At 44.7% G+C, this 20,884-nt stretch overlaps 1 protein-coding gene across 2 annotated transcripts in view; it reads left to right on the top strand.

Moving 5' to 3' along the window:
* The window catches only part of AP3S2 (adaptor related protein complex 3 subunit sigma 2), a 67,460-nt gene extending 46,576 nt beyond the window's left edge, over positions 1-20,884 (top strand). The window contains exons 5-6 of one of the 2 annotated variants that reach the window (XM_010349722.3): positions 16,248-16,355; positions 18,012-20,884. In XM_010349722.3, coding sequence (XP_010348024.1) covers positions 16,248-16,355; positions 18,012-18,140 — 237 coding nt within the window. In that variant the 3' untranslated portion in view covers positions 18,141-20,884. The remainder of the gene's footprint in view (positions 1-16,247; positions 16,356-18,011) is intronic. The other variant, XM_010349726.3, reaches the window with a different exon arrangement.

Raw genomic sequence — 20,884 nt, 5'->3', positions numbered from 1 at the left:
TCCCAAAGTGCTGGGATTGGAGGCGTTAGCCACCATGCCCTGCCTTCTTTTCTTTCTCTTTTTTTTGAGCCCAGGCTGGAGTACAATGGCAAGATCTCGGCTCAATGCAACCTCCACCTCCCAGGCTCAAGCAATCCTTCCACTTCAGCCTTCCAAATAGCTGGGACTACAAGCATGCACCACCATGCCTAGCTAATTTTTTTTATTTTCTGTAGAAGTGAGGTTTCTCCATGTTGCCCAAGCTGGTCTTGGACTCCTGGGCTCAAGTGATCCTCCCATCTTGGCTTCCCAAAGTATTGGGATTATAGGCGTGAGCCATCTTACCCAGCCTGTTTTTTTATTTTCAAGGTATACTTTTCAGGTATATTATTTGATTAGCACAGGTAGAGGCCCATTTTTTATTTATTCTTAATTTATTTATTTTGAGACAGAGTCTTGCTCTGTCGCCCAGGCTGGAGTGCAGTGGCTCAATTTTGGCTCACTGTAACCTCTTTTTCCTGGTTCAAGCAATTCTTATGCCTCAGCCTCCTGAGTAGCTGGGACAGCAGGTGCACACCAACACATCCAACTAATTTGTTTTGTTTTGTTTTTTTGAGATGGAGTCTCACTCTGTCACCCAGGCTGGAGTGCAGTGGTGCGATCTAGGCTCACTGCAACCTCTGCCTCTCGGGTTCAAGCAATTAGCCTGCCTCAGCCTCCCAAGTAGCTGAGATTACAGGTGCGCACCAGCATGTCCTGCTAATTTTTTGTGTTTTTTTAGTAGAGATGGGGTTTCATCATGCTGGCCAGGCTGGTCTCAAACACCTGACCTCATGATCCGTCCACCTTGGCCTCCCAAAGTGGTGGGATTACAGGCATGAGCCACCATGCCTGGCCCTAATCTTTGTATTGTTAGTAGAGGCAGGGTTTCACCATGTTGGCCAGTCTGGTCCGAAACTCCTGACCTCAAGTGATCTAGCTGCCTTGGCCTCCCAAAGTGCTAGGATTATGGGCATGAGCCACCATACACAGCCAAGGCTCATTTTTAAAAACCAGATTCTATTAGACCTTGCCTTTGAAGGTTATGACTGTGCATACTTGCTAGTTTCAGAGTGGGCTCACTTTTCACTTTGCCTTTGCTTCCTTGGGATAGCCTCTGGGGGCACTCGGAAGGAACTAGAAACCCCGTGTTCTTTGAGTGGGATTCTGCATGAAGTGGCTTTGTGGGCTCCTGACTACCAGATTCTAACTGTGTGATTGATGTAGCCCTCTTAAAAAGCCCTTTGTGCCTCTATTTTCTTCAGTTTAAAACAGGGATGATACCACATTTCAATGTTTCTTAGACTCACTTTTGGGGTACCATTTATAATTTTAACATCTCAAATCAAGATTTTTCTCACAATCAATGGTATGTCATTTTTCTTTTTTAGTAGCACTTAAAATAATGGTATGTTTTACAATCAGTGAAGTCTTAGATTTGTTAAAATACAGTAATATCCACCATTCAATTCTTTGATGATTGGAGTTAGTGAATAATTGCTTAGTTCAATAAATGGTGAATTTGTCTTTATTTGTACTTTTTTCCTACTAGTCTCTCTGCCTCCTATTTTGTACCCTAAAACTGTCCTTTACACACCTGCCTAATGATGTATTTAAAAATGTATTTGTGACTAATTCCCTTGCTTAAATGATGGGTACCCCCACCTGCAGTGATTCTTGAGGAGAAGGACATGCTTCACTCCCCTCCACCACCTTCCTCAAAATCCTGTGATAGTTCAGTGACACTTAGTGATTGAGGGAAGGGTATCGTTCAAGTGAATTTTCATGAATGTTTTTTTAAAAAGTTAGGGACTATGGCCAAAAGGGTGCCCCCACAGCCCCTTTTCATGTACAGAGACCTCCGTGAGCATGCCAGCCTGCCTCTGGGCATGCTCTCTCAGGCTGGGCATGCTCATGGAGGTCTTTGTACTTTATGCTCCAGTGATACTGAACTACTTATGTGACTTGTCTTTAGGGATGTTACAGTTTCATAAGTCTTTGATCCAACATGTAAAGGGCAAGCAGATGGAATGAGGCCCAGGGCTGTTCCATGGGCAGCAATTTAGAGGGAGCAGGAACTGTGGGCATGGAGACAGTCTCCTTAGAAACAGATTTGTGAGGTCTAGGTATGGCATTTGGATTTTTTTTTTTTTTTTTTTTTTTTTTTTGATAGCCAAATTGTGCTTCACTTATCTGCCTGCCTATATGGTCAGCTTAGGCAGAGTGATGGAATCCCACGTAGAGGGCAGGGAATTATTCACTGTTGCTCCAGAGGACACAGGTAGGATTGGGGTGGAAATTATTTGATGCTTATAGTAGCTCAGTGCAGTTAAAAACTCTCTGACAGTTGTTGCTGCTCAACAGCTGACTGAGCAGCTTGGAAACAGTAGTGTACTCTCTTCATGGAGGCAAAGGATCTGTCACCAGAGTGAAGGATCTGTACTACTGCAGGAGCCAAAGAACAGAGTCCTGTACTGGGAAGGAGGTTGGTCAAGATGAGTTTGATTAATGACTACCAAACTCACCAACATCCGTCACATACTAAGAACCAAGAATCATAGATACCTAAGTGTCTCATTTATTTCCTACATCATCCTTTTTCCTCTTTAGAATAAGCCTGGCAGCTAAGAACTCTGGTTCTCCCTATTTTACAGATGAAGAAACTGAGGTTTATTGGTAGAAAGCCTCATTTCTTCTAAGGTCATACAGCTGCTAAGTGATAGAACCAGATTCAGATCCTGGACTCTGATTCTGGACCCGCTCCCTCTACACTCTCAGTGTTTCCGCCTGCTTTGGCATCTTAAATGTGGGGAAAATATGTTTGTGTCATGTTTTGTTGGCAGATAAGCAACCTAGGAAGGATAAAATTCAAGAGGACAAGTTCTGGATCGTTTTTATACTTAGCACTGTGCTTGGCATTTGGGACCAGCAGTGCAAACAGGTAGGAGCCAAAGGAGGATGAAACACTGGGCTAGAAAGAAAAAGTCCTGCTAGAACATTAAAAAAAAAAAAAAAAGTGATTTCACAGAGAACCCTGACTCATAATAGGAATTGGTTGTTTTAAGGAAGTAATAATAGGTAATAAGTATACTTTGCTGCAGTCAACTATATATACTCAAAGAGCACAAAACATGAAGCCCGTGAGTGAGTGAGTGATTCTTTTATTAATTAAAAAAGAAGATGAACCAGGCTCTGTGGCTCACGCCTGTAATTCCAGCACTTTAGGAAGCCAAGGCATGCAGATCACGAGGTCAGGAGTTCAAGACCAGCCTGGCCAACATGGTGAAACCCCATCTCTACTAAAAATACAAAAATTGGTCATCATGGTGGCACACACCTGTCAGCTACTCAGGAAGCTGAAGCAGGAGAGTTGTTTGAACCCGGGAGGTGGAGGTTGAAGTGAGCCAAAATCGTGCCATTGCACTCCAGCCTGGGCGACAGAGTGAGACTCTGTCTAAAAAAAAAACTGAATTAGTCAAGCATGAAGAATAATGAATGAGTTGCTAGGTAATTTGCCATTCTCTCTGCCTGGATGCTTTCTCCTTCATTTGCCAGTTAGTTTTAAGGCCACCCTTCTCTGAACTAACATACACTTTGTACTTGGATCATAGTATTTATCACACACTTCCTTTTATTATAGTTAATTCTGTACATGTTTAATCTTGCTTGCTTGATTCTAAACCCTTTAACAACAGGTTCCACATCTTATCTTCATTTCCTTCTTCCAGCTCCTATCATTCTGTGATGTTAAGCATTTTTGAAAATAGACATTGTTAGAGATTATGTTCTTTTAGTGAAAAATTGGCCAAGTGCTGTAATCCCAGCACTCTGGGAGGTTGAAGCAGAAGGCTTGCTTGATCCCAGGTGTTCAAGAGCAGCCTGGGCAACATGGTGAAACCCTGTCTCTACAAAAAAATGCAAATATTAGCTGGGCATGGTGATGTACTCCTGTGGTCCTAGCTACTCAGGAGGCTGAGGTAGGATCACTTGAGCCTGGGAAGTCAAGGCTGTAGTGACTCATGATCACGCCACTGCTCTCCAGCTTGAGTGATCGTGACAGAGCAAGACGCTGTCTAAAAAAAAAAAAAAGAAGAAGAAGAGAAAAAAGAAAAATCCAGTGAATGCCTTGACCCTAACATACTACCTTTTTTTGTGGTAGGTACAGTGGGCTTACTGAAACAAATCAGGGCTAGGGATTGAATGTCTTGTGGGATTTTATGACAAGACGACATCTAGAGAAAACCATCGAAATGTCCAGTCTGAAGATCCAAAAGTTTATAAAAGTGATTCAGAAGACACTAGAGCAGGTGAAAGGGAAAACAGAATTTTACAAAGCAAGTTGCTTTCTTGGCTTTCTTCAGAGCTGCTTAGGACCAGACAGCTCTGTGTTCCTGAAGGAATCGCAGCATTAAAATGCAGTTTATTAGTAGATATTAACAGTGAGGTGCAAAAAAGCACCCCCCACCCACAAAAATAAGCTCAGTTATGTTCAGAATATTCTTTTTTAGAAATCATGGGAGTGTGTAATACACTTTTGAAGGTTTCTATTAAAATTATTTAATGGTGATTTTTATGTCAACTCTTTCATGCATAGTTTTGTCTCCCTGACTAGAAGTCAGCTTTTCAGTGCAGTGAAATATGCCTGCTACTTGTTCTTGTGCTGCATACAGTTCACTGCAGTTATACCTACAGAGACATCCAGCCAACAGTCACGGAATCTAGCTGCATATGTTCATTTTTAGACAAAAGAGGTGCAAGGGAATGAGGCTAAGCAGTCCTTGGCAGGCTTTAAAACACCGATGAAACGTTGGACTTTGTAATGAAAATGTGTGTGAGAGAGAAAAAGGCATATGTACCAGGCCCTCAGTTCTACTCATAAAGATACCTCCTTCCCCTTTTCGTTTCTTTCTAAAATGAATGATAGGGGAACTAGAGTTTGACTCTGGGCCAAGATGACTCTCAGATGATTTTCTCTTCCCCTGTCAGTGCTGAGTCCACTCAGAGCATCTTATTACCCTTTGGCTCATTAACAGCCACCATGCCCTCAAGTATAGACAAGAAAATGATGCATTTTCTGCCTCTCAACAGTCTCTTCCCTACTTATTCTCCGAAACCCTTTCCTAGGAATTAATGAAACCAGCTATGCCATGAAGAAGTAGAAAAAGCTACCAGCACTCAGCTTTTTATATGGTAGACTACATGTCTTGTCAGTGATGAACAATTCTTTTTTAAAGCTTGACTGTTGCAGAATTGGTATCCTCATGTTTTCATACAAGCACTGTGACCATGCTCTTTTATACTTGATTGGTATTTTTATCTTCTGTGTATAACATATTTATTTTGAGAATGACTCCACAGTGGGAGTGTGAGCCCCTGTCTTTTGTAGCACAGCAGGCATTTACCCTCCAATGCAAGTCACCTGGAGAGGGATTGATGTAGATTAGAGGTTTCTATGAATGCGATTAAGCTTGGGATGTACTGTGCATTAACGTGCTGCTAGTGTCTCAAAAGATTTTACTTACCTTCTCTGCCTGTTAGATGGGATCCTGCCATCCCAATCCAGAACTACATTTTATTATAGAAACAGTATTGTTCTTATTAGGTGTAGTGGCAGAGATGCTCTCTGGTACCACATTTTGGGTAGGTTTATGAATTTAAGTCTGCTTTCATGAGCTGCTAGCCTGAGAACATTACTTACTACATTTATAGAAAAATGCATTGTAAATTTAAATACTTAAACTTTTGGAACATGACCCATTTAAGGTTTGGAGACTGTGTGGTTTTGGTTTTTTGTTTGTTTGTTTGTTTGTTTTTGAGACGAAGTCTCACACAGTTGCCTGGGATGGAGTGCAGTGGTGCAATCTCAGCTCACTACAACCTCCACCTCCTGTGTTCAAGCGATTCTCCTGCCTCAGCCTCCCAAGAAGCTGAGATTACAGGCACCTGCCACCACACCCGGCTAGACTATGTGTTTTCACTAGAGTAAAAAATAATTGTTTATGCCTTCTTCTCTATTATCTTCAGGTTTCAGATCAGTCTGTTTTTAAGTGATGATGTCTGTTGAAATGGGATTCGATTCAGAACTTTCTTTGATTTCAGTGAATCCTCTGACCTTTCCGGAAGGCTGTTGCAACTGACTGGTCTCCACCTCTGGTAGTTCCAGGCTAGGTTCCTGAGGCACATCTTATACTTGAAGTGACACTTTTATTTTTCCTTAGACTCATATTTTCCTCTTAGAGTCAATTCTGATATGAAACTGGCAGGTTCATTTTAGTTTTAATCTTTTTTTTTTTTGAAACAGGATCTCACCCTGTCTCCCAGGCTGGAGTATAGTTATGCAATCACAGTTCACTGCAGCCCTGACTGCCAGGCTCAAGTGATCCTCTTACCTCAACCTACCAAGTAGCTGGGACTACAGGCTTGTGCCACCATACCCAGCTCGTTTTGTTTTGTTTTGAGATGGAGTTTTGCTCTTGTTGCCCAGGCTGGAGTACAATGGCATGATATCAGCTTACTGCAACCTCTGCCTCTTGGGTTCAAGCAGTCTCCTGCCTCAGCCTCGAGAGTAGCTGGGATTACAGGTATGTGCCACACCACGCCCAGCTAATTTTGCATTTTTAGTAGAGATGGGGTTTATCCACGTTGGTCAGGCTGGTGTCGAACTCCCAACCTCAGGTGATCCACCTGTCTGGCCTCCCAAAGAGCTGGGATCACAGGCATGATCCACCGCGCCCAGCAGCCTAGCTAGTTTTTAAACTTCTTTTTACATAGCGACAGAGGTCTCACTATGTTGATTAGTCTGATCTTAAACTCCTGAGCTCAAGCAGTCCTCCGTCCTAGGCCTCCCAAAACGCTGGGAATATAGGCATGAGCCACTATGCCTGGTCTTTTTTATTTTATTTTATTTTATTTGAGATGGAGTTTCGCTCTTGTTACCCAGGCTGGAGTGCAATGGCACGATCTCGGCTCACTGCAACCTCCGCCTCCTGGGTTCAGGCAATTCTTCTGCCTTAGCCTCCTGAGTAGCTGGGATTACAGGCATGCGCCACCATGCCCAGCTAATTTTTGTATTTTTAGTAGAGACGGGGTTTCACCATGTTGACCAGGATGATCTCGATCTCTTGACCTCGTGATCCACCCGCCTCGGCCTCCCAAAGTGCTGGGATTACAGGCATGAGCCACCGCGCCCGGCCGTGTGTTCTTTTTCTTAAAAGAGGGTCCCATGAATCCCAGAAGCTGAGATCGACAGATCACTTGAGGTCAAAAGTTTGAGACCAGCCTGGCCAACATGGTAAAACCCCATCTCTACCAAAAAAATAGAAAAATTAGGCGTGGTGTTGTGCAGCTGTAGTCCCAGCTGCTAGGGAGGCTGAGGCAGTAGGATCACTTGAATCTGGGAGGTAGAGGTTGCAGTGAGCCAAGACCATGCTACTACACTCCAGCCTGGGCGACAGAGTAAGACCCTGTCTCAAGGGAAAAAAAAATGAAGAGACACAGATGTCCAGAGGTGTTGGGGGAGTGGACTCAATAGCAGGTTAAATTGTCTTTAGAGGAACTGACATAACTGACATTTTGACTACAATACTCATTCCTACTGTTGACTGTTTTGAGGAGTTCCGAGAGGAAACTTTAAATGGGACAGAGCTAAAAACACCAACTTTCACTCACTAAAATGTGGCCATAAACTAATGTATCTTAATCTTGGAAAACATCAGTATCTATGCCTCATTTTACCTTTTTAGATTTCAGATTTATCAACTAAAGCATTTTCTCTATTGCCTTCCCCTTATGTCAAGATATCCTGTTGGTTTATTGGGTTATTCTAATCTTTATGTCAGACGAAACTCATCCGGGTTGTAATTAGTTTTAGGTTAAATTACCATTGGATTTGGCAAGAACTAAAATATCAGTAGTACTTTTTGTTTTTTGTTTTTTTTTAAAGAGAGATGGGGTTTCTCCATGTTAGTCAGGCTGGTCTCAAACTCCCGACCTCAGGTGATCCGCCTGCCTTGGCCTCCCAAAGTGCTGGGATTTTTTGTTTAAACTCTGTTAACAAACACTTCTGAATGAATTTTGCTAGTGTCATTATTTCCCATGCTTGCTGAGTAGAAAGTTGAATTATTATTATTTGATAATTCATATTTGTTCAGTACACACTGTCTGAGGCTGGATTTAGGCTTCTCGAAGACAGCCTCTTGCCTTCTATTCCTGTGGTTTTGAATCCATCTGAATGACTCACATCTCAGATTTGCCTTCCTGCCAGCCTCCCTGTGTTGGTTTGTGACTTTATCTCTCAGTGTTCTCAGATATTTACCTAGATTTCTGCGGGCATCCTCAAGGTCAGCCCATCAGCCAACTTATGTTGTTTAACAGAACGCTTCTTTGTGCCCTGACTGTACCTCCAGTTCTTGAGGTACATGAGTTCAGTATTGGTTCTTGACTGCTTGCTCCCCACATCCATGCTTGGCAGCCTCCAACTTTCTCACATCCCCTCTATCTCCACTCAGAGAAATGTTAGCGGTCTTTCGTGGTCAGCTTCATATTCAGTGGACAAGTCTGAACTGAGTAGTGGGATTAACACGTGCAGCTGTTTGCTCAGCCATTGCTCACGTACACCACTTGAGTCATTTTGCTTACCAAAGGTCAGTTGTGATGTTTCCAGATCTGTTTATGCTAGTAAACTGGTACTGGAATTATGTAATTGATTAAATAATACACAGATTAAACTATGAGGCAGAAAAGAAAATTATTCTGGCTGTGTGTGGTGGCTCATGCCTGTAATCCTAACACTTTGGGAGGCCAAGGTGGAAGGATTTCCTGAGCTCAGGAGTTCAAGACCAGTCTGGACAACATGGTGAAACCCCATCCTTACTAAAAATATGCTGGGTGTGGTGGCAGGCACCTGTAGTCTCAGCTATTTGAGAGATTAAGGGAAGAGAACCGTTTGAACCTGGGAGGCAGAGGCTGTAGTGAACCAAGGTTGCGCTACTGCACTCCAGCTGGGCAACAGAGTAAGAGTCTGTCTCCAAAAAAAAAAGGAAAATAAAATTATTCTATGAAAACTAAGAGGAATACTTTGGAAGGACAAATTACTTTAAAAAGGAAATGAAGTTGAATTAGGTTTGGGCAAGATAACTATGGAAGAGTGCAGGTAGAGGGATCCTGAAAATCTAGGTTCTCTGTACTTACTGCAGTCTGACTGACATATAACTTCAGAGAAACTGGAAATTGTAGATGATGCCTTCCAGGTGAGTTTTTTGCAACATTTTAATGGCATAGAACTCTACTCAGCAGAAGAGATCCTTCTGGGCTGCGCACACTGTCTCACACCTGTAATCCCAACATTTTGGGAACCTGCAGTGGGAGGATCCCTTGAGCTCAGCACTCAAGACCAACCTGAGCAACATAGCAAGACCTCATCTCCACTTAAAAAAAAAAAAAAAAAAAAAAAAGCTGGGCATGTTGGCACATGCCTGTGGGCCCAGTTACTCAGGAGGCTGAGGCAGGAGGATTGCTGGAGCCCAGGAGTTCAAGGCTGTGGGCTGCAGTGAGCTATAATCATGCCCCTGCACTCCAGCCTATGTGACAGAGCAAAACCCTGTCTCAAAAAAAAAAAAGAAAAAGAAAAAGAAGAGGGTTTTTTTGGCCCTAGTGAAAAGTTTACTGGCTCTCAAAATTTTGTTTATAGCAAATGATGATAGGTTTGGACCTTTACAGAAAAAGTAACAGTAAAAATCAGATTAACCATATCTTTATTACTTTAGTTATCAGTTTTAAATGCTGTCGATGGACTCTCTGTTGCTGAGGGTAAGGTAATCAGTGTTTGTATTCTACTTCCCTCCTTTTTTCCCCTCATCTCTTCCTAGTTTTTGCTAGCCGAAGTTTTCTACATTGTCAAAGCATGTAATATTTATGCTCTTTTGTTACCCTAATCCTATTTTAGTCTTAGACCTAGAGTTAAGTAGTTTCCTTGCTCACCATAAGACTTCTGCCATAGTTTTTTTTTTGTTTTTGTTTTTTTGTTTGTTTGTTTGTTTTTTAAGACAATTTCATTCTTGTTACCCAGGCTGGAGTGCAGTGGCACGATCTCGGCTCACTGCAACCTGCTCCTGGGTTCAGGCAGTTCTACTGTCTCAGCCTCCCAAGTAGCTGGTATTATAGGCACACGCCACTGCTATCCAGTTAATTTTTGTATTTTTAGTAGAGACAAGGTGTCACCATGTTGGCCAGCCTGGTCTTGAACTCTTGACCGCAAGTGATCCACCAACCTTGATCTCCCAAAGTTCTGGGATTACAGGCATGAGCCACCGCGCCTGGCCCCGCCATAGGTTTTCCAGTCACCTCTTGGATGGCACAAGTGCTTCCTTTTGTAGGTTCCTTAAGAAATACTTGGCCAGGTGTGGTCAAGTATTTTTGTGACAGAAACCCTGTCTCTAAAAGTAGAAAATTAGCCAGTCGTGGTGGTGCATGTCTGTAATCCTGACTACTTTGGAGACTGAGGCAAAAGAATCACTTGAACCCAGGAGGCGGAGGTTGTGGTGAGCCGAGGTCACGCCATTGCGCTCCAGCCTGGGAGAAAGAGCAAAGCTCCTGTCTCAAAAAAAATAAAAATAAATACTTGGGAACAATGGTCCCCATTCTGTTACCCTTGCTGGACAGTTGACTGGGGTTAAAGTCCTTGAGTCACACTTCTGTCCTTGAGAATTTCATCAACATTGTTCCTTTTTTCTGTTAGCATTAAATATTAATGTGGACATTTTCATGATTTTGCCCCTCTTTTAAGTGATTTGATCTTTTTGCCTGGTTGCAGAAACCAGGAAATCTTAACCTAAAGGTGTCTCTTGGTACTGCCTGTTCTGAATTTGTTTTCCCTGGGATACCGTGTGACCTTTCAATATGTAGACCCCAGTCCTCTTATAGTTCAGAAACATCTTGGATTCTATCTTTATGAACATATCTTTACATATTTTTCGCATTCGTGTTACAAGTTTTCTTTTATGCAAATACTGCACTTCTTTCCTGTCTTCTGTAACTGTTTCCTCTCTATTCCTTTTAGCCCTTTGGGGTTTCATTTATTTTTTCCTGTATCTCCCCTTTTCTTCCTAGTGTGTTTTTAGCACACTACTGTCTCTTCTCCCTTCACTTCTTCCAGTTTCACCTTCATTTCTGTAACAGTATTTTTCCTTTCACTTCTTTCCTCAGTTCTGCTTGTATACAGCTTGTCTTCTCTTCTTGTCTCCCTGAGTCTGCCAAAGCTCTTGCATTTCAGCTTTGAGCTCTCATTTCATGATGCAACTATTTTATCAAGTTTTCTGTTTTGGTTGTTGTGTGAAATACTGTATTACCACTTTATCTAGTCTATGGAGCCCTTTTTCCAGTCTTTGGTCTTAGCCTGCCATTTGGTTTTCCTATTTCTTTCCTAATTTTTTCTCGTATATTTATATAGATCCTTTTGAAGTTTTTTGTGTATGCATCTTTATTTATTTATTTATTTATTGAGACGGAGTTTTACTTTTGTTACCCAGGCTGGAGTGCAATGTCGTGGTCTCGGCTCACCGCAACCTCCGCCTCCTGGGTTCAGGCAATTCTCCTGCCTCAGCCTCCTGAGTAGCTGGGATTACAGGCACGCGCCACCACGCCCAGCTAATTTTTTTGTATTTTTAGTAGAGACGGGGTTTCACCATGTTGACCAGGATGGTCTCGATCTCTTGACCTTGTGATCCGCCCGCCTCGACCTCCCAAAGTGCTGGGATTACAGGCTTGAGCCACCATGCCCGGCCGTATATGCATCTTTAAAATAGGCAGGTTTTTCAGGGACCAGCTGTTTACAGGATGCTTGTTGGGGGAGCTACCAAGAATGTGTTCTGGGCTGGCTGCGGTTGTTGCCTTGCCTTGGGGTTCTGGGTGAGTTCATTTACCCTTTGTCTCTAGCCAGCCAATCGAGATAGGCAAGCTGTCTCTTAGCATCTCCACATGCAAAGGATGTCTTCTCCACTGCCACAGAGTGTGAGGCAAATGTAGCTGGTGCGATTTCTCATTTCGCCTCTACTTCAGGTCCAGGGACGTTCCTGCCTTCTTAAAACAAGGAATTAATTTGGTACCAGAGTGTGGCCTTCACCCACAGGAAGTACATATTTTTGCAGATGTTTCTGATATCTCTAGCTTCTGTGTCCTCTCTCTGTAGCATTCTTTCTTCTTTTCCTTCTGTGAAGCGAAGGAGTCCCTGCCTGAGCTCCCTGCTTTTGACAGCATTTCTACCTGTTTGAGGGTTTGGATTTTGGATATCCTCTAGTTATAACAAAAATGGAGTTTGCATTTTTATTTATTCCTTTTGCATTTGGAACACATTTTGAACAGCATTTGAAAACGCCAACTTTATGGTGCAGTGTTAAGTAGAAGTTTTAACTGACTTTTTCTGTTAATCAGACTCTAGTCTTTATGACATCTTATATTAGACCTTTTACTACACCTTCTCCATAAAGCCCCCACCACCACACTGTTGTCCATCTTCGAAGTCCCTTTTTTTTTTTTTTTTTTTTTTTTTTTTTTTGAGATGGAGTTTCGCTGTTGTTACCCAAGCTGGAGTGCAATGGCACGATCTCGGCTCACCCGCAACCTCCACCTCCTGCGTTCAAGTAATTCTTCTGCCTCAGCCGCCCGAGTAGCTGGGACTACAGGCACGCACCACCACGCCGGGCTAGTTTTTTGTACTTTTAGCAGAGACGGGGTTTCACCATGTTGACCAGGATGGTCTCAATCTCTTGACCTCGTGATCCACCCGCCTCGGCCTCCCAAAGTGCTGGAATTATAGGCATGAGCCACCACACCTGGCCTCATCTTCCAAGTCCCTAAAGCCCAAGGAATATGCTACTCAGATCTATGAAAAGCCTTTCATTCATTCAGCACGCCTACTCTGGGCATTGTTCTAGGCCTTGGACATAAAGCATGAAAGAATTAATACAAGAGCTTGACACACCAAAGGCAAGTTTTATGATTTCATATGGACTAGGGGTCAGGGATGAATAGAATGGAAGACATAGTTTGGGATTCTGAGGAAGTATGATGTAAAGGGTAGAACATGAGCTCTGGAATCAACACCATTCTGCTACTAATACACATGACATTGGGATCCTTTTATTTCCTTTTCCTCATATATAAAATGTATCAGTTTCTTCATACATAAAGTGAAGGCAGGCCGGGTGCAGTGGCTCACTCCTGTAATCCCAGCACTTTGGGAAGCCAAGGTGGGCCGATCGTGAGGTCAGGAGATCAGGACCATCTGGCTAACATGGTGAAACCCCGTCTCTACTAAAAATAAAAAAAAATTAGCCGAGCATGGTGGTGGTGTGTGCCTGTAATCCTAGCTACTTGGGAGGCTGAGGCAGGAGAATCACTTGAACCCAAGAGGTGGAGATTGCAGTCAGCTGAAATTGTGCCACTGCACTCCAGCCTGGCGACAGAGAGAGACTCTGTCTCAAAAAAAATAAATAAATAAAGTGCAGGTATGGAGGACTATTTCTCTCCTTTTTGATTAAATTGTGGTAAAATATGTGACATATAGTTTACCGTCTTCCCTGTTTTTAAGCTCACAATTCTGTGTCCACACTGTTGTGCGGTGGTCACCGCCGTCTGTCTCCGGAGCTCTTCATCTTGCAAAACAGCACCTCCGTGCTGGAACAGCATCTTCCCCTGCCACCGCAGCCCCAGTCCAGTTACTCTCTGAATTTGACTACTCTGGGTGCCTCCCAGGAGTGAAATCACACAGTCTTCATCCTTTTGTGTGTGAGTCGTTTCACTTATCATAGTATCTTCAGGGTTCATTTGTGTTGCAGCGTGTGCCAGAATTCCCTTCCCTTTTACAGCGTCTTAATTCAGATGAAAACAAAAAAAAATTCCTTTCCTTTTTAAGGCTGCATAATATTCCGTTGCATTTATGCGGCACATTGTGTTGATCCATTCGTCTGTTCATGGACAGTGGGGCTGCATCCACCTTTTGGCTGTTGTGAATAATTCTGCGATGAACATGGGTGTGCACATTCTCTTCAAGTCCTTACTTTCAGTTCTTTTGAGTGTATACCAATAATGGAATTGCTAGACCATATGGTAATTCTGTTTTTAATTTTTTGAGGAACCACCATACTGTTTTCAGAGTCCTATTTCTTGATGGGGAAATATAAACAGTGGAATTTCCCCAGGGAATAATTTTAAAACCAGTCTTTTTTAACATTTTGTAAATTATCTAAATATGAGACTTTTACCATTAAATCTTCATTTGAATATAGCTAATATGAATAATTCATATTATATAAAATGTGAAAATGCCTCATGAGAGTGTGTGTGTGTATGTAGACAGAACAGTGGTTGATAAGGCTGTGTGGGCACACATACAAGGAATACATGTGATTTATTTCACTGTGTCCTCAAGATTAGAAGTCCTTGCACTTACTGAGGGTAAAATACAGGGAGCCAAGCCGATGCTAGAGGACTTCAGATGCCAGAAGTGCACAAGTCCCAGACATGCAGACGTATCTTTCTTCTTCACTCTCCATTGCTTACAGTCGACTGCAGGTTGCCTCTAGACCCTAGACCAGTGGTTCTCCGCTGGGGTGAGTCTGCCCGAGAAACACATATGACACTGCTGGAGACATTTTTGATGGCCGAGGTGGAGGAGTGCCACTAGCACCTAATGAGTAGAGACCAGGGATGCTAGTGAACAGGTCACAGTGACAGCATAGCCCCACAGCAGAGGATTATCTGGCCCCAAATGTCACTAGCACCCGGGCTGAGAAGCCCTGTTCCAGACCCAAACTATGTTCTCAGCCTTGTCTTAGCCTCTCTCTTACAAAAATAAAGTTGCCATCCCAGCCAGATCCAGGAGCTCCACATACCTACCCGTACGCCAGCTGAACTGCTCCTTCCAATGCCTTCTATCTGAATTTTTTTTCCCTGCTTCTCTCAGGTCAGAGCCCAGCTTCAGCCCTTCCACTGTCTCTGTGAAGCTCTCTCATCTCTCTAGCCACTGTTCCCTTTCTTCTCTGACCTCCCCTAGGACTGTCCTGATCATTTGGCAATTAGTTAATAATAGAAGGTTGTACTTGCTATCTTACCAACTTGACCGAACACACTGATACACTGCGATTCAGCTTTGTTTGACTACTAGCTGGATGGAACCTGAGCCCAAATGTGAGCCTCGTGCTTGGAAAGGTGTTTGTGCTGAATTTGCTTTCTAATCTAAGTGGCAAAAAATGAGGTGAGGATGGGTGCAAAGGAATTGGGCTCTATCTTGCTCTGATCACATCCCTCCAATGGAGCACAGGCTGGAGGATCTGCCTTGTGGAAGGTGGGATCCGTTCATTTCAACTGCTTGGATAGGGATTATTCTGTCATAGCTGGACCTACTACTTAATGACAGTCAGTGTAGATGGTGATATTAATAGTGAAAGCCATCATTTCTTACTTCACAGTGTGTCCTGGGTACCAGGCTAGGTGCTCTACACACATTTATCTCATCCAGCCCTCACTGCAAATCCTGGAAGGAAGCTGAAGCACTTCAAAGATAATTTGCCCAGGGCCACCCAGCTAGCAGGTAGCAGAGCCGGAATTTAAAGAAGAGCTGTGTGCCGGGCGCGGTGGCTCAAGCCTGTAATCCCAGCACTTTAGGAGGCCGAGGCGGGTGGATCACAAGGTCAAGAGATCGAGACCAACCTGGTCAACATGGTGAAACCCCGTCTCTACTAAAAATACAAAAAATTAGCTGGGCATGGTGGCGCGTGCCTATAATCCCAGCTACTCAGGAGGCTGAGGCAGGAGAATTGCCTGAACCCAGGAGGCGGAGGTTGCGGTGAGCCGAGATCGCGCCATTGCACTCCAGCCTGGGTAACAAGAGCGAAACTCCGTCTCAAAAAAAAAAAAAAAAAAAAAAAGAAGAGCTGTGTGACTTTGAAGCCTGTGCTCATGCTACCACCTCACTGCCTTGAGTGTAGCCAGGCATCTACTTCTATCGCTGCTGAGGGCAGAGATTCATGTTGTGATGTGTCAAGACCTGGGAGGGACCCCTCGTGGTATCCCTGAAGAGGTGGATGAGCAGGTTGGCTTGAGTGTCTGAGTTGTGAATCAGGCCCTGGTGTCATGTCTGACCACTCTGCTGCTACAGGACAAGGAAACCTTGTGGGCTACACCCTGACCACCACAGACTTTCCTGACTCTTCTGGTTTCTGCTTCCCCTTTAGGTGCACTACATCCTCCAGGAGGTGGTGATGGGTGGGATGGTGTTGGAAACAAACATGAATGAAATTGTGGCTCAGATTGAAGCTCAAAACAGGCTGGAGAAATCCGAGGTGAGCAAGCAGCTGTGCTCTAGCCCTGGCTGGTTAGAGAAAACCTGGGCAAAAGCAGGAGTGTGTATATGTGTTGGTTTGTGTTGCTGTGAAACCTCAGGAAATGTTTTATACTCATCTTCTTTCTTCCTTGAGTCCATTGAAACTGATGGATTTGAAGGTCAACCAGCCTTGAAAATTGAACAGGTAACAAGGTTTGAAACCTCAGACTTCCAGGGTAGAAGAGTGAATGGAAAAGCCAGATGGCAGGGGAAGGTACACAGCTTCTGGCCTGGGGGCTATAGCCCATGTTTGTGGTTTGTAATTCCTCCTTTCCAAGCCACTGGCTCCCTGGAGGGACCCAGAGCCCTCTCCTTCTATTGCAGTGTGGTTTCCTAGTTTCTGTGCTCTGTGAGTCTCATCTCCCAGCAGCCATTTCTCTTGGTGTCTTTCAGACCTCAGAGTTGCCAGTGTCCTTATTTCCAGTTAGCCTTATAAAAAACAACAGTAGAGTCTGGGCTAGGTTTGGAAATAGCATACCCCAGTCCACCCCCACATGGTGCTGGTTTTGGTACAGATGTTCACATGAATTCTGTCCCTTCCCTCTGAAGTCTCTCCATCCCTTCCTTATCCTTACCAGGGTGCAGAGGTTACACATGTATACTTTCACATGCAGAAATAGCTGACCAAATTACCTCTAATTATCTGAGTGTCTTAAAGAGCTTCTTTGCCTTGTATAACGGAACTTGATCTTGCGAAACCAGGAATTCTTCTTTCTGTGAGGACTGGCAGTCCTGCTGAAGAAGCTTTTCCAGACCACAGCTATTGTGGCAGCTATAGTTCTTTCAGAAATGTAGGCTGGGAAGATTCCAGGAATAGTAAGTGAGTCAGAGGCAAGGGGGTTAGAAATGAGAAGGAATGGAGACTTGCTGGGTGAGGGCGGAATCGGAGTTGGTATCCGGAAAGAAAGCAATAGGGGAAGAAGGATTGTGACAGTCTTCATCCACCTTTCCCCTTCTCCCCACGTCGGGGTGAGCCTGGCAGATGGGGTTGGCTATAGATGTCCGTACTCTTTGCACTTTGTCACCAGCCCTTCTGTATCTGTGACCCCTCCCTTCTGCATGTTACTGACTCCCAGCTTGTTGCCACATGACATGTCCAAAGCCAGCTCTCTTCATCTCACATTAGTTTGCAAGCAGTTGCCCGAGAGCTGTGACTTTCCTTTTCCTTTTAAGAATTTCCCTGTGACTACACTTTTCAATAAGAGTCTTCAGTCTCTTGCAAAAAGTGCCCCTGACAAACCACCTGAGATGATTTCAGCATTTATTGAGCACCCACCATGCACCAGGCACTGTGAGATGCTGGTGCTGTGAAACTGCTTGGGCCACACCCACCTCTGAGGAGCGGGTGTCTGGTGGGACTGCAGGCCTTGCATCCCTGCGCCAAACCCCATCTAACCTCAAGATTGTTTTGTTGGCTACTTTTGAGGAATAAGGGGGGAAATTAAAACTTCTGTTGTATGTGCTCAGTTTGGAATTTTTCTAGGAATCCCTCACCTGTTATTTTGTTTGCTTGTTTTGGTTTTTGCTTTTTTTTTTTTTTTTTTTTTTTTTTTTTTTTAGCATTAAGCAGATAACACTGAGAATTGTCTGAAACTCACCTCTCATTTCTTCTCAGGGTGGCCTTTCAGCAGCCCCTGCACGGGCCGTGTCTGCAGTGAAAAACATCAACCTGCCTGAGATTCCTCGGAACATCAACATTGGCGATCTCAACATTAAAGTTCCCAACCTGTCCCAGTTTGTCTGAGGGTCAAGGATTGGGTTGAAATTGAGTCCTTAAGGCAAGCAAAGATGAGCACATCTGGAAACAGAACCCATTTTGAGCCTTAGAAGAGGGAAGCCTCAGATCCCAGAACCTTTGTGTCTGGGGAAGACTGTTTGACATGGAATGGGGATGGGATTCCTGTTGACTCAGTTCTCACATGTGCAGCCATGCCGCTCTCTGATGCACACACAGCCACTGCAGATGTGAGGGGCCCTGCGTTCCTCAGCAGGAAGTCAGCATGCCCAAGCCACTTGGACCTTTACCTCTCACACGGACGCTCCCAAGGGAGTGTCCTGCTTCCCAGAACCTCCTCACTAGGGCTGAGCCCCTTCTCACTAGAGTCTTCATCCTTAGCACCACAGGCTTCTGAGGTCCCGTGGCCTTCCCTTGCTGGTGAGGGGTCATAGGTAGGTAGAAAAGGGCTGGCCCTACAGATCTGGGGATGTGGTGAGTGGCAAGTAAGGACAGGATTTTAGGAGAACCAGAGTCACCCTCTGGCTATACTGAGATTGTTATACTCAGAATCCTTTTGTTTCTTTGAGATAAAGTCTTGCTCTGTTGTCCAGGCTGGAGTGACAGTGGCAGGATCTCAGCTCACTGGAACCTCCACCTCCCGGGTTCAAGCAGTTCTCCTGCCTCAGCCTTCCCAGTAGCTGGGATTACAGGAATCCACCACCATACTTGGCTAATTTTTGTACTTTTAGTAGGTACAAGGTTTCACCATGTTAGCCAGGCCGGTCTCGAACTCCTGACCTCAAGCGATCCAGCTGCCTCAGCCTGCCAAAGTGCTGGCGTTACAGGCATGAGCTTCCATGCCTGGCCTCCAGAATCCTCTTGTATCACTATACCTTTTGATTACCACCTCATGAAGAAGACACTTCGTGCACTGTCCCAGTCTGTGCAGGACACAATCCAAATCATAAAGCTAGCACAGGCCCACCACATTCCTGCTAATAGGGGGAGGGACCCTCCACAAGCACACATGCCAGGGCTTCTCCTCACAGAGGAGAGGTCCTGTGACTGTAGAACGTTAAAGCTGACAACATGTGGAACATCCCAGAATTATGACTCTTCCCCAGTTTAAAATACATTCTCCTCACAGGAACAAAAGGTTTGTTACGTGTTATGAATGAGCTGCCTCCATAGGAAACCCACTGGCACCTGTGCCAGGTTCTGGAGGGTGGTCACCTGAGCTGGTGTCGCCCTTTTGGGGCCTGGACATGACACACACTGGCTGAAACTAGGAACAGGGCTGTCTCATTCTTTGAGTCTCTCATCGGACTGGCAGCCCGCATCTGTGGAGACTGTAGTCAGTGGCTTTGTGATATATGGAATAGTTAGAGGACAGTAACCCATTTCCTGCTTCTCCCTGATCACATCACGCCCTGCTGGGCCATACCCCAAACAACCCCCTTTCTGCTAGGGCTGGCCACATTGAGGATTAAGTCAGAGTATCTTGAGCCCTCTCAGACCCTTGTTTATTCAGGCCTCTGCCGCATATAGAGCCAGCTGTCTCCCCACCACCTCCACCACCATGGAGCCCACTTGGTAAAACCCTCTTGGCCCAGCTTCACCGGAAAAGACAGCAGGGGAGCCAGGCTTGAACCAGTGCAGCTAAATCTCATCTTGTGGACCAGTCTTTAGTAAGTCTTTAGCAATGATTGACAAGAATATTCAGATCAGTGGTGGGGCTAGTCCACATTTAGCAATAGCCAAACTGGAGAGTCTCTGAGGTATGAGAGTCCCAGAGGGATTTGTCAGCTCCTGGCAGATGTCCTGATTTTCACCTTCCTGAGTCTCCCCTCCCGAAAGAGGAGGCCAGTCTCACTGTGGTGATTGTTAGCCCAGGGTGTGCCATACTCACATGCCAGCATGGTGGCGTTGGCACTGGCAGGCTGGTGAATGCCATCTTCAGGGTTACAACTCTCACTTCTCTCCATCTGCAGTCTTTCAGCAGAAGTTGGCAGATGTGAAAACAGTCCCCCTGTAGGGAAGTAGTTCCCTGAAAATGATTAATTCTTTCCAAAAGACTTAAAATTCTTTCCTATTTCATTTTTTCCTTTCAAAAAAGGAAACATATTCATGTAGTTCAAAACTTAAGAAAACAAAAGTCTGTTCAGCAAAAGACACCCACTCTGTTTCCCCAAACACCGAGCCCCATGCTCCATGCCCCATGCCCCATCCTCGTAGCAAGAAGTGTTTCCAGTTTAAAGGTTAAGAAACAAGGTCCTGGCTGGGTGTGGTGGTTCACACTTGTAATCCCAGCACTTTGGGAGGCAGAGGCAGGTGGATCACCTGAGGTCAGGAGTTCAAGACCAGCATGACCAATATGGTGAAACTCCATCTCTAATTAAAAAAAAACAACAACAAAGTCCCTGGATTTTGATTTGGGATGTCTTCCTGAGAGTGTGAGCTGTGTTCCATTTGGCCCTGGTGGTTGACCTCAGCCCACTAGGATCATGCCTCCCTCTCCAGTGAGGGGGGACTCCCCCTCACCCTGTGCGGTGGCACCCCTGCCTGGCACTGCCTGCCCTTGCTCAGTGTAACTTTCCTGTGGCACTCTGACGGACCAGAGATTTGGTTTCTGAAGTGACTGGCTGTTTACCCCTGTTGGGATCTGAGTCCAGCCAGGGCAGGGGGCTCATCTCTTGTTCAGCGCTGCATCTCAGCCACTGTGCACCATGCCTGGTCCCTGGTGTTCAATAAATCACTGTTGGATGAGTGAA

Source organism: Saimiri boliviensis, chromosome 5, assembly GCF_048565385.1.
Source record: "Saimiri boliviensis isolate mSaiBol1 chromosome 5, mSaiBol1.pri, whole genome shotgun sequence".
Classification (NCBI taxonomy): domain Eukaryota; kingdom Metazoa; phylum Chordata; class Mammalia; order Primates; family Cebidae; genus Saimiri; species Saimiri boliviensis.
This window is presented reverse-complemented; position numbering and strand designations above follow the sequence as displayed.